A 16,818-nucleotide genomic window follows, 5' to 3' on the forward strand; every position below is an offset into this window, starting at 1 on the left:
ATGCCTGTAGCTACAGCAACAACAACAACACATTCATGCTCAGACACAGTACATCTAGACGAACAGACACTCATACCTCCAGGCTCATTTTATAACACCTCAACGAGTCACCTTTGATAAAAACACATAAACAAGTGGTTCATTACACTAAATTGTCTGTCATTATTAACTTTGGTTTTCTCCTCACAGAGTTGATTATTGCATGGAATACTTGTCCTCTGTGAAGGTAAACTAAGGGGATAAACACTCATTTCAAAGGTATGATGATGGCTTCTTTCTTGTCACATCGTGTGTGAATGTTTAGGCTATTCTTTCAGTATGACTTTTGGGGCTGTTATTGACATGCATTACTAAGACCTTTATTTGACAAGAAATGCAAAGTTAATAAATATAACATCACACAGAGGCTCTGGCTCTTGGCAGTGGTGGATCCCGAACAGGCCTAGTGGGCCCTAAGGATCAGGGGGGGACTTCTAGATCAATGGGCCGACTGTTCCAGAGCCCGACCCTTAATTAAATTAAACCTAAAAGATTTGTTTCTCCCGTGAAAACCGATCAACATGGAAATATGCATTATATATTTGTTACATTGTCTGTTTAGTCAAAAGAAAACCACCTAGGTGGAAAAAGCGGCACTCCAAAATAAAGATTGCAAGACAGTGGCTCAGATGTGGTTTCTCATTTTATTGAGATGTGAACGCTAACGCGTTTCGGCCACAGCCTTCCTCAAAGCAGATTAGATAAAATGTAATCTAATCTGCTCTGAGGAACGCGTTAGCGTTCACATCTCAATAAAATGAGAAACCACATCTGAGCCACTGTCTTACAATCTTTATTTTGGAGTGCCGCTTTTTCCACTTAGGTGGTTTTCTTTTGACTTATATACATAGCTGAGCACCCACTGCCTAAACTAAAAAGGCATCCAGAGGAAGCGCACCGGTTTTCCATTCTTATTATCTGTTTAGTATTCTTTAATTGTGACTGTCTGCTAGTTAATTGTTTTATTGGCTTAAGTATTTTGCCGACAGAGTTACCGTTTTTATTCAGGGTGCTTGGGGCTGGGGCTGATCGGTCTCAGATCTGAGCTCTTGATTAGATGTCTTTATTATCCACAAGGGAAAATCGTTTTGCTCGGGTCAATGCATATACATTCAAGACAAGACAATACATAAATATACACCACAATTAAAACACCAGCAAATTACTTCAATTCTATAAAATGTAACCTAATACTAAATTTAAAAGGGTCTTTAGAAGAAAGCAATGTCCTCTCCACACTTGTGGAACGCCCATAATGATTTCATGTGTGTGTGAATGTATGTATCCATGGAAGGTATTAGCACACAGAGTCCAGCTCATCCAGGCACCTGCCTTTGTGTGTTTGTGTGTGCGTGATTCATGGGGGGGTCCAGTTCCACCAGGTGAGGTGGATCAGGTATTGGGGGGGTTTGTGTTTATTAAGGAGCCTAATGGCAGCCTAATGGACCGCCGTCTTGCAGCGGTTTGGCTACTGAGGTCCCAGATGGAAGTAGGCAACAAGTGTGTGAAACAAGTAGGAAACAAGTGTGTGAAGGAAGCTTCTTTCATCTGGTGGAGTCAGGTTATGAAATAATGGCTATAGCTAAAATCTAAAATGACACACATGCGTTCCCGGATTGAATGGGTAAAGAAGTGTGGACAGGTTTCCAAGACCATTGGTATTCCCTGTGAAGGTGTGACAGTGAGGGACAGGGACGTGCAGAGAATGTTAGAGGGGCAGGGGCTGAGGTTTCCAAAAGGGCACTTTTGGTGAAAATACAGAAAATAGCCGATCTCCAAGCTCACAACGTGTCGCGCTGCGACGCGTTGTTAGCTTTGAGATTGGCTATTTTCGGTGCGTGATGCCGCACTCAACTAAAGCTTTCAAGATTCAAGCCAATACTGGAGATGCAATTCTTTCAACATAAAATGCTTGCATTCAAGTTCAGGAGAGTTTGGAAAAGGCAATTCTCTTGAACGCTGCATTCAGGTACGGCAGGGCTACTCAACTTAAGATGGCTCAGGGGCCACTCAGCAAAATACCAAAAGTCCAAGGGGCCGCAAGCTAAAAATGAGGGTCCTATTTTGGATTTTTCGATTTTGTAACACACACTACACATTGTTATTGTTATAAGAAAATGTACATTTTGACATCATATTCTTTTCACTGTACCTGTTCATTTTGTGTGTATGTCCAGTGCATGGCATCAGTTCAGCAAAAGCTAAGGTATGGCAAGGTTAGGGTTGCCAACTCCCAGAGATTGAAATAAGGGACACCTATCCTAAAAAAATTGGGGGTCAAACCCCCCAAAAAACCCGAAATGCATAGAAAACTATGCATTATACCTGTAACAATTGACGCACCTGTATGTATGTCTGTTTGTTTTTTAAAAAAAATCTAGCAACCCATATATTTGAACGGAAATTTATATTTTTATCCTGTGCTTAAAACAAATAAAAAAAACTTCTTTTTTTTTCTTTCTTTTTTTCAGATGGGTAAAAGGGCAGGGGCTCAAGCCCCCTTTGATAACTATGTGTGCACGTGCCTGGTGAGGGAGCCAAACAGGACAACTTCAAACTTGCCTTCATTCAGCTGTATAAAGGTGTGTGCCATCACTGCCATGCAACACTTGGTGTCCTCAAGGCAGGTCATGAGCCTGACTGCAGTGCAGAGACAGGACTGTCTGTATGGTTTCAGGGGAGATAAAGCTGTAACTCGTATCTTATCATCCAATCAATCATCAGGTATTTGTTTTGACTGTATTGGCATTGCGTGAGAGCATACACAACCTTCAACAACTGCTTTCATGCACAGACACAGTATTGTACATCTAAACAAACAGACACTCATACCTCCAGGCTAATTTCATAACACCTCAATGAGTCCCCTTTGATAGAAACATACATTACGCTAAATTGTACGTCATCGTTCACTTTGTCAACCCACAGAGTTGAAAGGCCTTTATTGCATGGCATACTTGTCCTCTCTGAAGGTAAACTAAGGTGATAAACACCCACTTCAAATCTTGTGTGAATGTTTTTTTGTTTTTTTTGGTTTAGGGTATTCCTTCAGTATGACTTTTGGGGCTGGTATTGCCATGCATTACTAAGCACTTTGACTGTGTGACAAGAAATGCAGAGGCTCTGGCCCAGCAGTGTACAGTAAACACAAAATATAACTATCAATACATTCAGAAAGATTGATTGAATACGATTGAATACTTTATCTAGATGGAAACAGTACATAACAACATGACATGCTGTATAACAACACAGCAAGGCAGAAATGCCTTTATTGGGCCATAGAGTTCACCAGTCTAACAGCCTCCGGGTAGAAGCTGCATCTAAGCCTAACTGTTCTAGCTTTGATGAACAGCAGCCTCTTACCCGAGGGGAGGGGGCGGGGTGAGTGGTGTCCTTCTGGGCGGTTTCACCACAGCGCCAGCAGCAGAGCAGTTCTCATACCAGGTGGTGATGGAGAATGTGAGAGTTCTCTCCACCACACACCTGTAGAAAGCCTCCAGCACTGAGGTATTGAGGCCAGGCTACCTCAGTCTCCTCAGGAAATAAAGGCACGTAATTGTGTCTAATCTGTATGGTATATAACTTATTCAATCTGTATGGTAGAGTATTACAATATAACTTATACAATCTGTATGGTAGAGTATGTTAATACAATATAATTTATATAATCTGTATGGCCTTTTGAAGTGACACACCTATTTATAGGATTTTATTTCGTCATGCGTCCCTCTAGCCAATCGAAGGCATTGGTGTCAACATATTGACACGTGTCACGTGGAGCTTGACCAATGTTAGCTTGGCTAGGGGCCATGCTAACACACGGAGGGACGAAGCGAAAGCATACTCTCCACCTCCGGCGGAGACAATAATAATAATAAATATAGCTGAAAGCAGCGATAACACGGGCCAGGTTTTGCAGAGAGAAAAAAGAAAAAAGAAACTATAAGTAATTTGCAGAATAAGCTATAGAAGCATAGAACACTCAACTTGAGAGAAAAAAAGGCAGGCAGGCAGGCAGGCAGGCAGGAAGTTGTCTGTTGAAGATCATACATTTTTGCCTTCTGTCATGAACCAAGCCCCTGGCTGAAACTGGTGAAAGTAGCTGATCTACAAGCTCAGAAACACGTTGCTATCTGAAAAGTTGTGAGATTGTAGATCGGCTATTTTCACAATGAAGTACGTCATACATTGAAAAAACATACTCTCAAATAAGCATTTCATGTTATCTTTACCGTTTGCACATGTATTCATTGATACAATCATGTTTTTTGCAATTCAACTTAAATGAGTCTGCATCAAGTGAGACTTGAACCGGCAACCTTGCGGTCGTGAGACACTCACTTAAGGGAGAAGCCATTGGACCAACAGACAAAAACCTGTGAAAAAGGAGATCACACAGATGATACAGTTTCACGCAAATAGCTGAAAAATCCTGGGTTTAAGTGTTTTTCAAACTGCTCAAAATTGCGGAGAATCTAAGGGCGGAGCTTACTGGTCAACGTGATACATGTGTTCCTCATGAGTCAAGGCACATGTGTAAGCAGGTTTAATGGCTGTCGGCCAAACGAGGCACGACTTTTGCCTGTTTAAAGTTTGCATTTAAAAAAAATCGCTATAGCGCCCCCAATTGACCAATTGGAGTAAGATTGGTTTCAGTGATATTTGGAATGACCCTCAACATTACCGCAAAGTTTCAAAGAAATGTAAGTCTGCATGTATGTGTTAGGGGCAGATGAATAATTGTCATAAAACTGCAATATTCATTGGCTCATTAAGTGAAGGTGGGGGCCGCCAGTTGCCCATGTATGAGTTCGGGGTTCAGTCGCTGCCACTGCTTTTGTCACGGGGAAATTGTCTGGTGCAGCAGAGACTCTGTGTTCCTCCTGTGTTTACAATAGAGCACCGAAGTCTGACGTCACTGCCGCTAGAGGGCGCTGTCCCCCTGGGTCGTGGCTTTATTTTTTTGTGTTGATATCCCCATAGGGCAGTGGTTTTCAACATTTTTCCTGCCGAGGACCCCTAAATTGATATGCATTTGGCCGCGGACCCCCATCTGATTTTTTTTTGTGCCAGGGACCCACAGAAGCAAATATTTGAGTAAAAAAAAATAGCAGATCTACAAGCTCATAGCGCTATGAGCTTGTAGATCTGCTATTTTTGAATAGCCAAAGCAAAGTGGTTAAAATTATTGTGACGCTATATGTTAACCAATTTTGCTCGGGACCCCCTGGTACCCACCTAAGGACCACTGGTGGTCCCTGGACCATTGGTTGAGAACCACTGCCATAGGGTTTATAGCATAAAAACCGTGTTCCAAACGTAAACACACCACCCCGGCATTTCTGTCAGGGGGGGGGGGGGGGGGGTGGCTCTGCATCGTTTATGATATTCATTCATATTTGATACGGCCTGTTTCTGGCGAAAATGGAATTAATTCTGCCTTAAAAGTCTTTAGAACTACTACTTCCGGGTCTGAAATCACTGTCCCTACAGCAGCCTACAACCTACATGGGAAATGTAGTCTTTGGGTCTTTTGACTCGTTTCTAGCGTTTGTCAGTGGTGTCCACGCGGAGTAGGACGGCGTGTGGGCAGTAATTCTTTCACGCGCGAGGTACAGCGTGCACGTTCTACGGCACCAAACAGGTTTCCTAATTTAAGGTAAAATAAAATGTGCGCGGTGTGCGCGTGACGTCATTAACACATTGAGTGCCAGGGTCTTTTTAAAACAGGGTACAGTCGGTGCCTGGATTTTTAACCATTTTTGAACCCTTTTCAAGTAGTCAAAAAATATTTTCAGTGATCACCGTCCTCAAGGTGACCCCCTCATTACACACAGAGAGGTCTCGTACAATCGGGGGAACATTAGGTAATCCGTTCCATAGTTGCAGCCAGTTGAAAATAGTCGAAAATAGTCAAAAATACATATTTTAGAAAAAAAGTACACAAGAGCCGAGATACAGGCTTTTGAAGTCATAAGTTAACCAGGAAGTGGATTGGAGTCTAAATCTTCAAAAAATGATATCTCCTGGTGCTGGGAAGAATTTTTTTTTTAATTTTTTTTCTTTTTCTATTATATATTTTTTCACCCTGAAACGGTCATAACCGTTTTTGGCACACAACGCATGGCTTCTCAAAAACGGTCCGGACCGTTTTTGGCACTCAATGTGTTAAAGTAATACTAGGTAACGTTTTCAACAAAACTAAAGTTAAATTGTATATCTTTTGTGAGTGGCAAAAGTTTCACAACACCCACTCCATGAATTTCACCCCCGGAAGCCTTTTATTTATATATTTTCTATTGAACGTGGACGGGGGGGACTTTCCCGGGAAATGGACGTTCCTGGCCAACGTCATGACGTCGTGGCCAACGTCCTGGCCGACGTCATGACGTCGGCCAGGAACTACCGCAACGGTTTCCTGTTTGGCCAGGAACTACCGCGCTAATAACAAAAAGGAACCTCACGCTTCACCCTGATGAGGACTCTGCTGCGTATTTACCTTCATCTAACCATATACTCCAGTGTTGACCCCCTCCGTCTCCCTTCCTCTGGTAAGACTCTGCTAACACACCCAGTACCCAGTCTGCATTGTCTCCAACCTCAACATCCCAGCTGTGAGTCCCTGAGTTAAAGCCCTCAGAACCCAGGACAAGGCCAACTTCGTCAAACCTCTCTGGGTTGTCAGGAAGCTGCTGTTTCTCTCCACGTCTCACACTGGTCAAATCATCAGACAGGATGTACACTGGATGGGCGGTGTTGGGGTCCAGAATGACAGGAGTGTAGGAGACAATGTCCTTCATCTTGTTCCAGACTCTGAAGGTCAGGTTGCTCAGGTGTTTGGTCACGTCTATCAGTGCTCCTGAGACCAGCTGTGGGTCCTGCAGTGTGAACTGGACTCTTTCCATTGTGGTCTTGTAGTTCTGCAGGAATGAGATGTGTTCAGCTCTCAGTTCCTCCTCTATGGCTCTGATGTTGTTTGAAAGGGTTAATATGTCTCTGTTCAGACCCTCAATCTTCTCCTTCATCATCTGACTCTTCTGCTGCTCTTCATCCCTCAGTGCAGTGATGCTGGCCTCCTCTTCCTCTTGTAGAAAACGATGAATATTCTTAAACTGTTCCTTCATCTGCTTTTCTGTGTTCTGGGCCTGGGCCTTAATGTGTTTTGCTGTTTGGTCACAGTTTGTTTTGACTTCATTAAAGACCTTCAGTTTCTCCTGTAAAGTCTTCAGTAATTTCTGGACTTCCTCCTTGTGATCCAGAGCAGCTTCATCGATGGGTCTGAAACTGTGGTTGGTGTGTTTTTTAGAATCTCGACACACAACACACACTGGCTGTTGACATTCCAGACAGAACAGTTTGAGTTTCTCAGCATGCAGACTGCAGAGATTCTTAGAGCCTGTTGAAGCTCTCTGTCTCTCCTGTATGAAGGCCTCACACACGTTCTTCAGAGCCAGGTTACGGGGTGGATCCATTGAATGTCTCTTCTTACAAACTGGACATTCCTTTATTATCTTCTCTCTCCACCATTCCTGCAGACAAGCATTACAGAAGCTGTGGCTACATAGAAGAAGAACAGGATCTTTAAAGATGTCACGACACACAGGACAGGAATAATCCTCTTCTGGAAGAGACAACGTGGAAGCCATTTAGTCTCTGAGTGAAGCTACAAACACTCTGCTTAATACAAGAAGTCAGTCAGTAGTGGTAACTCTCTCTCCTCTAGAATGTTCCCTGAAGTTTACTTTCACTGTGAATCGTGGTTGTTGTTAAAGTCCATTCAGCTGACAGAGTCAGCAGCAGGTTCCAGTGGTCTGGGTCAGTATTCCCTCCTGTAGCTGTAGAAACACAGTCTGTCCTCCTCACTCGAAGTTGTGTTTGATCTGAAGGTGATTCTTAATGCCCGTCTCTGTGTGTGTGTGTGTGTGTGTGTGTGTGTGTGTGTGTGTGTGTGTGTGTGAGCATGTTCCGGAGCGGAGTAAGATTAACAACCTCTCGGTTTCCTGTTTTATGTCAGATGAGTCTCACAAGGGGCAGAGCCTTGACAACACCATAAAATAGTTGCAAAGTTCAATTATATTCACCCTTTCATCCACTGAGGGCGGAGGCAGCAATGCAAGTCACCTGCTGCTGCATGCCCGCTCAGCGTGTCTTGTTCAAGGACATTTCTATACGCAGTGTCAGGTAGAGAGCTTTTTAGAGGATATCAAGACATCACAGGAAGACAGGAGAGAGACATGTCATGTGACACGTCTTAAAGAGAGTTTGGAAGTCAACAGACAAAAAAAAGTGCTTTTAAGGATTTGTCCTATCAGTTACACTCCTATTGGTAAATGTTTACCCTGGGAGTTAAATAACACTACAGATTTAGCTGTGAAGGTGTGAAATATGGCAAAACTTTAGGTATGAAGTCAGCAGGGAAGGCCACCAATAAAATGTCAGGGAACAACCACGTAAATATGTTAATGTTGGTGAAGCATCTATCAGAAAGATACCCTGATGAAAGACCTGATCACCAAAGTCCAACCGGTGTGATAGCTGATAAGTAAAATATAGGCCTCCACGAGTACATGCTTTAACTCGTATTATAAGTGATCTCATACAGGGAGATTATGACCTCTGTTCCACTAGCTAATGATTAAATCAAGTTTCATCATGGTGACTTCTCACATACAATAAACTCATTACAGCACCAAACCACAACTGCTGTCGAGTCATTGCCACTGTACCAGTGCCCCAGCGCTTTGACGCCATAATGTACTATTATAAAGATATAAAAGATGTCCAAAAGATGCCAATTACTTTTATATATTTTTAACCCTAACCTCTGATCTGTAGGTAGTTGCACATCGGTGTTCCAACCACTGGACGAGTTCACAACGTATGGTGCTGAGACATGTTGTGAACTTGTAGATTTGCTCATTTCAGTGCATGACACTGGCGTGCATATGTATGAATCAGGTAATTGCAATCCCATCCTGTATATACCCAACCTATAAATGCCTAATCTGATTATTTTCCTAGCTGTAAACCTAACTCTAGAATTATGTTTTAACTATAAAACAAGAGGTGGCATGTTGTGGTAGGGATACAGAAATGTATTGACAGCAGCAGGTTTGAGTTTGAGTGAATGTTTGGGAACTTTTTAGCTTGAAATCCAAAAGAGAATGTGATGTCTCCCCGGGACCCAAACTAGTGAAAATAACAGATCTACAAGCTCACAACGCGTTGTGAGCTTTCTTTCATTCATTTATGAAATTCTCTAGAATAAATAATAATTTGCATTTAAATTATGAAATGAGAATTTTTGGGGGAATTGTTTGAAAATATTTTTGAAATAATTCAAAACATAATGTGGGGAACAATAATAAAAAGCATATTTAATGTATTAGCGACCCATCAAAATGAATCCGCGACCCACAAATGGGTCCTGACCCACTGTTTGGATAACAGTGGTCTAAAGTGTGTGAAAGAAAATGAGAGCTTCCCCACAGAATACAGGTTGTGTTTATCCAGCAGGTGTTTCAACATGAGGTACAACAGACCTGGTATATGTAGTTCCATAGACTGTATAAAAGAGATGGACAAAGCCAGACCGCTGGTTTCTACAGACCTAAAATGAAGCCGATCGTTCAGGAATTTGAAATCCGCCATCTCTAATATAAGCCCAAAAGCACGTCGGTAACAGGAACCGGAAAACAACCCCCAAAGAATGCTATTGGTTGGGTAGCTTGTCAATTAAGAGCGGGGGCGGGGAATGAATGCTATTTGTTGTGTAGCTTGTCAATCAAATCATCCCGACCCTCCTAGAGAATAGCATACTTTATCGTAAATTTTTAAATAAATGGGACCATAATTTAGCAAAACGCATATCCTGATGATTGAAAGGAGACTTAAAAATAGCGACTGGAAGCATATAGAATTTATGACCATTTTTATTAAGGTAAGAAAATCTAGTCTAAAGTTTGTCAAAAAAACATCCGCTTGCGTTAAAATAAATGCTTTCTGACACCGGCAGGGGTAAAACACATAAAACAGTGCCAAACAGGCCATTCGTATGAACTGCCTCACTTCCGTATTGGCCTCATTGTAAATATGCCAGGCTGGCCCCTTGGTATGTACACACCAGGCAGCAAGCATCCGTTTTTCAAATTGAGGCCATATAGGAAGTGACAGTTCATATGAATGGCCACTAGTTTAGCCGTTTCGCCCATGATTCCCCCCTGCTGGCCGCAGAAGCAATAACTCTCTATTCAAGCGAATGGGTTTTTGGCCGGACTTTACACTTGATTTTATTTCCTTAATAAAAAAACAAAAACAGCAACACAAACAGCAGTAATCCTGGTCTCTATACTGCCTCCCACTAGTCAGCCGGGGCGCCTGATGGAGGGGAAAGGATCTGGTTGGAATAACGTGTTTCTTCCACCTGCGACGTCTAACCAGGGAACCTCCCCCTGTCAGGTGATAAGAAGTGGCTTGCTAGCTCTCATGCATTCATTGAAGGAGGCATGAGCTCGGCACTAGGCTCTCCCTGGGCTGGCAGAGGGAGTGTAGCGCTCATGATTACTTAGACAATTGGTACTGGGTGAAAAAATGGGTTACAAAAATCGTGGGATAAAAAAAACTGGGGAAAAACCCCAGCTATTTTTGCCGAAAGTTCTCCCCAGAATAGGCATGCTGGGGTTCAAGTGGTTAAAGATGAATGTATTGATATTCAGAGGATTAAACACAATTCACTTAGAGTATTTTACCTCAAACCTTTTAGATACTGACTGTAGGAGCCAATTGCCATTGTTTTATTTTGGAGTAAATTCATGTTTAAGATTAAGAAAGTTTGTGCTAAAAGGGTAAAAAAGCTTTTGCTGGTAATCTCATTACATTTGATTGTGCTTCATAAGTGTCAGGTGTGTCTACAAAGGTCTAGCTGACCTGACCTGTTAATCTATCTGATGTTTGATTAGGGCCTAGTCTAGTTTGATGCACCTGTGTATAGCTGTGATGATGTCAAACAGTCTTTTAGTTCAGTCAGACACTGAAGAAAGCAACATAGTTTTTTGACCGTACATTTGACCCTGTAACCTTTTTTGTGTTTTCTAAGTAAACCTTTTTTAAAGAAACTTTACTTTGTCTTGTCGTTCGCGTACAAATACTTTTTTGTGTTTTCATGAGGTCTACTCCACCAAGTGGTACATTTTTAGAATAATTAGACGGAGTGCCACTACAAGAGGCTTTAGCAGTTGCTAATGCTTCTGAATGTTCATTAACACCATGTAACCACTACTGTAGGTCAGAGATAATTAGTGAAGTGTAACATATCGTCACTGTTGGACTCTTATTTCCATATTTAATTTATTTTCGTAAATTAATGTCCTATTTGATCACACTACAGCATCAATAGAAGATCCTCAAGCACTAAACTCGGCGCGAAGCAATGCGTTTTGAGCTTGTAGATCTGCTACTTTAGCTATTTTCGAATTTGAATCCTGAAAAAGTAAGTTTTGGACATATGAGGTTTCCACCAACAGAGACGATGAGGAAAGAGTGCCAGCCGCTAAAAACCAGGAAGTACTGAAGTTGTTTCCCCACAATGTCAGGAAATAATGTGACCCTTCATTAGGGCAGTGATCCTATATAATTAATCCAGTACCTGGCCTGTAGACCTGTTCGCAATTTGGTGTTGGGGGAATTTCTCACTTGAATTGAGTCAGTGGGTCCCTAGACATGAATAATCACAGAGGTGCTTGTCCGCCATAGTGCCACGAATGGCGCAATGGCCAAATCAAATATGGCCGCCATCGGCTATGATGAAAATCCAACTTTTTTGTTTTTGAGTGTATAAACACATGTAATAGCTCCATTCCGACTAATTGGGGTGTGTGGAATTTATTTCTGATATCGTCATGACCGTTTGGGGTGATTTTGACCTAGAAAGGTCATGGTCAAGGTCATTTTGCTATTCCGAAGACCTTGGCCATAACCTGGCCATTGTTTGGAGTAAAAACAGTAATTCTGACATTTAGAATTCATTTCTGATATTGTTTTGACCATTAAGGATCTTGTCATTGAAATATCAATGTCATTATTCAATAACCTGATTACAATTTATTTCTTTACTGTCACTTTTTGTTTAATCATTGGTTTTATTTATAACAAAAGACATGCACATGAGAAATATAACTATAAATATAAACACTCCCTTTAACTTTTATTTTAATTGAGTGTTGAAATTAGCAAATAAGACTATGTAGCAATAAAAGTGATATACAAACAACACATACAACACAAAATAATTTCTCTCAAAGTGCACCATATGTGTGCTGAGTGATTTTGATCATGTTAGTATCATGGTCAGTATCATGTCAGTTTCATGGTCAGTATCATGTAAGTTCAAAGAAAAAATAACGTACATCCTCCGTCTCTTGGTGCTGAGCCAAACTGTAAGAACAGAATCATGAAAACAAAGCGGGGGCTCGCAACTTTCTTTTGAATGCTCCAGTTTTTTTTATTTGCGACAAACAGCTGATATCTGCTGTTGCCAAATGCAGATATCGGCTGTTTGTTTGTTCATCAGTTTCATGGTCAGCATCATGTTAGTTTCATGGTCAGTAGTATCATGGTCAGTATCATGTTAGTGTCATGTTAGTATCATGGTCAGTATCATGTTAGTATCATGTTAGTATCATGGTCAGCATCATGTTAGTTTCATGGTCAGTAGTATCATGGTCAGTATCATGTTAGTGTCATGTTAGTATCATGGTCAGTATCATTATGTTAGTATCCTGGTCAGTATCCAGGTCAGTATCCTGGTCAGTATCATGGTCATTATCATGGTCAGTATTATGGTCATTATCATGTCAGTATCGTGTTAGTCATGGCATGGCATGGCACGGCATGTGGCATGGCAATGCATGGCATGTGGCATGGCATGTGGTGTGCCATGGCATGGCATGTGGTATGGTGTGGCATTGCATGGCATGTGGTATGGTGTGGCATTGCATGGCATGTGGTATGGTGTGGCATGGCATGGCATGTGGCATGGCATGTGAAATAACATGGCAAGTGGCATGGCATGCCCTGGCATGTGTCTTGTTAGTATCATGTCAGTATCATGTTTGTATAATGTGAGTATCATGGTCAGTATCATGTTAGTATCAGTATTAGTGGTCAGTACTTAGTATCATGTTAGTATCATGTTAGTGTCATGTCATAACATCTCAGCTTTATATAGCACTTTTACTATTCAAAGTCACTTCATGACTTTGAATACGTAGAGAAACTAATTTACAAAAGATGTGCACTAATAATAAATATTCTAAATGGTTACTTGGAACAGTTAACTGTGGTGGACATTTACAAGTTGATTTTGGGCAGGTACGATAGCTTTACTCCTTATACTATTTTTAGTTGCCATCATAGACATAATGCTTTACATGTGAATGCTCCCCCCTTATATTTGTTCTATGTTGGATCAGAACCCTAGTCCCTACCAGACCCTCTCAAGTGACTTCCTGACGCTCACGGTTATTATGCCTTATGCTCAGACTGTCAGTGCTTCATCTGCTTGGAATGAGCTCCAGACAGGGGCGTGCTGGGACCAAAATTCAGCTCTGGGATTTTTCGAACCGGCCCACACTTTTGTCAACGGGGGGGGGGGGGGGGGGGGGGTTTGTCAACGGAGGGGGGGGGGCTCGTTTTAACCCAGCAACCCTATGTAAATTACGCCACTGCTGAAAAATGTCCCAGCCCAACAGTAACGTAACTAATAATTGGGCCACGCGGAAATTACCGTAATAATCCTAAAACAGGAGCAATTTTGTTTTTTTGCTGCTGCTGCTCCAGAGAAGAGATCTTAACAAGCGTCGGAAAAGCATGGTTGTTTCCAGATATATTCTTCTGAAGTTTTAAACAGAGATACAGAGTTTTATACACAGTGTGCCTTCCGTCCAGGGTTCATCAACATGTCCGTTCACGGACAAACGTCCGTGGTAAGACATGTCTATGTCCGTGGCACATTCTTTATTTAAAAAAAAACTAAACAAATTATAGCCCATATATTTTCTTCATTATAATGTAAAAATGTGGTTGAATAACTTTGGTGACTCGTAAAGTAACATGCTCATTAACATGTTGCAGGAGATCAGGGGTCATCACGTGACGGACATTTTTAATCAATATTAGATTTTTTTCACGGACACACAAAATAATTTGTGAATAATTTTACAGGAAACCCAAATGACTAGCGCTAAATGTAAACTAATGGACTCGTAATGTGCCATAGTGTCTATGACAGTGTGCTACACATTTTGAAACTATTAGACTAGTGTGTGTGTGTGTGTGTGTGTGTGTGTGTGTGTATATTTTCTGAAAAAAATAAAAACAATCTACAAGCTCACAACGAAACACATTTGTCGTGAGTGAGTGCTAATTCAAGAAGGTTAGAACAGAAGGGCCCCCTTTGTGCCCCAACAGTTTCAGTAGGCATGAGATCTTTCACTTCCTTAGTTTATGTATTTTTCTCAGTTCTCTGTCTGCTGGAAATGTCTTGTCAAATGACTTGTGGTTTGTCCGCAAGTGTCTTTCCAACTTCTCTTTCTTCACCATCACGTGCAGTTCTTGCTAATGAGACAAATACTTACAATAGAATAATGATGAGACAGCTCTATCCAGTTCCATGTATGGTACACAAATACATGTGGCTGAGATTTCAGTTCCTTTTTCTCAGTTCTCTGCAGGGACGTGCTGGGAGGGCGCGTTTTAACCCAGCAACCCTATGTAAATTACGCCACTGCTGAAAAACGTCCCAGCCCAACAGTAGCGTAACTAATAATTGGGCCGCGCGACGCGGAAATTACCGTAATAATCCTAAAACGGGAGCAAAAAAAATGTTTTGCGGCCGCGCGGTAAATGGCGCGGCCGTTCTGGAATTTTCCCGAATTTCCCAGTGGCCAGCACGTCCCTGGCTCCAGAAGTCCTTAAAATCAGTCCACCTCCTTTTTTGGAAAGAACATGCCCTGCCATGCCCTGCAACATGCCATGCAATGCCATACCCCTTGCCATGCCATGATACTGACATGATACTGACCATGATACAACTGACCATGCTACTGACATGATTGATACTGACACTGACCATGATACTACTGACCATGCTACTGACATGATACTGACCATGATACTACTGACCATTATAATAACATGATACTGACATGATACTCACCATGATACTGACCATGATACTGATCATGATACTGACCATGATACTGATATGATAGCCTACTGACCATAATACTGACCATGATACTGACATGATACCGACCATGATACTGACATGATACTAACATGATACTGACCATGATACTAACTAACTAACACAATCACTCAGAATCACTCAGCACACATATGTTGCACTTTGAGTGAAGTTGTTATGGTTTTACTTTTACTCACTTTTATTCCTACAGTCTTATTTGTTAATTCCAAGACCCAATTAAAAATTAAAGGGGGATGTTTATAATTGTTATATTTCTCATATACATGTATTTTGTTATAAATGAAACCAATGATAATGAAAAATAAATAAATAAATCGTAATCGGGTTATTAAATTATGACATTGATATTGATATTTCAATGACAAGATGATCCTTAATGGTCAAAACAATATCAGAAATGAATTCTAAATGTCAGAATTAGTTGGATTAGACTTATTGCACCTGCTTTTACTCCGAACAATGGCCAGGTTATGGTCTTCGGAGTAGCAAAATGACCTTGACCATGACCTTTCAAGGTCAAAATCACCCAAAATGGTCATAACAATATCAGAAATGAATTCCACACATCCCAATTAGTCGGAATGGAGGTATTACATGTGTTTATACACTCAAAAACAAAAAAGTTGGATTCTCATCATAGCCGATGGCGGCCATATTTGATTTGGCCATGGCGCCATTCGTGGCACTATGGCGGACAAGCACCTCTGTGATTATTCATGTCTAGGGACCCACTGACTCAATTCAAGTGAGAAATTCCCCCAACACCAAATTGCGAACAGGTCTACAGGCCAGGTACTGGATTAAATACAACAACTCCCTCTTTCCCCCTGTCAGCTGTTAGATGTGCTGTTTAACCATTTTAAGATCGGGAACGCATCTGTGTCATTTTAAGATTTCTTTGGCTATACAAAAATAGCAGATCTACAAGCTCATAGCGCGGTGCTATGAGCTTGTAGATCTGCTATTTATTTATTTTTAATCGTGAAAATGTGTGCAAATCTTTAGTTTGAATATATATATACTTTTTTTTTATTTATTTTTTTATCTTTGCTTCTGGGGATTTTACAAATGTCTTCTAAATCCGGTTTTAGACTTAAACAGTTTTTTTTTCTTAAAGTTTTTTTTGTATTTTTTTTTTAACTTGTGTTGCTATATTATCAATGGTTTTCAAACTTGTCAAGGACCCCCAAAATAATATGTATTTGACCGCGGACCCCCTCCCATCTAAAAAATATTTTGTTCCAGGGACCCCCAGAAGCAAAGATTTGAGTTTAAAATGTATATAAAAGATTTGCACAAATGTTCCAGGATTTTTCAAAAAATAGCAGATCTACAAGCTCATAGATCTGCTATTTTGGAATAGCCAAATAAATCTTAAAATGACACACATGCGTTCCCTTCCCGGCCTTAAAGGGTTAATAGCTTAGCACTTCATTAGCCTTATTTGACAAACGTGCTAATCGCTATAGGCCCTTAAAAACACCCTTTCACGGCTACAGGTTTTTCAGGGG

General features: G+C 41.2%; 1 protein-coding gene across 1 annotated transcript; it reads right to left on the reverse strand.

The window, feature by feature from the left end:
- Positions 1 to 6,509: 6,509 nt before the first annotated feature.
- On the reverse strand, positions 6,510 to 7,688 carry LOC308103047 (E3 ubiquitin-protein ligase TRIM35-like; the record flags this gene model as incomplete). Its single annotated transcript, XM_080452897.1, has 1 exon — positions 6,510 to 7,688. One exon carries the CDS (start codon positions 7,686 to 7,688, stop codon positions 6,510 to 6,512), a length of 1,179 nt encoding a protein of 392 aa, XP_080309023.1.
- Between the last annotated feature and the right edge of the window lie 9,130 nt (positions 7,689 to 16,818).

The sequence above is a fragment of the Gymnoscopelus braueri genome, assembly GCF_963280865.1.
Source record: "Gymnoscopelus braueri genome assembly, chromosome: 16".
NCBI lineage: Eukaryota > Metazoa > Chordata > Actinopteri > Myctophiformes > Myctophidae > Gymnoscopelus > Gymnoscopelus braueri.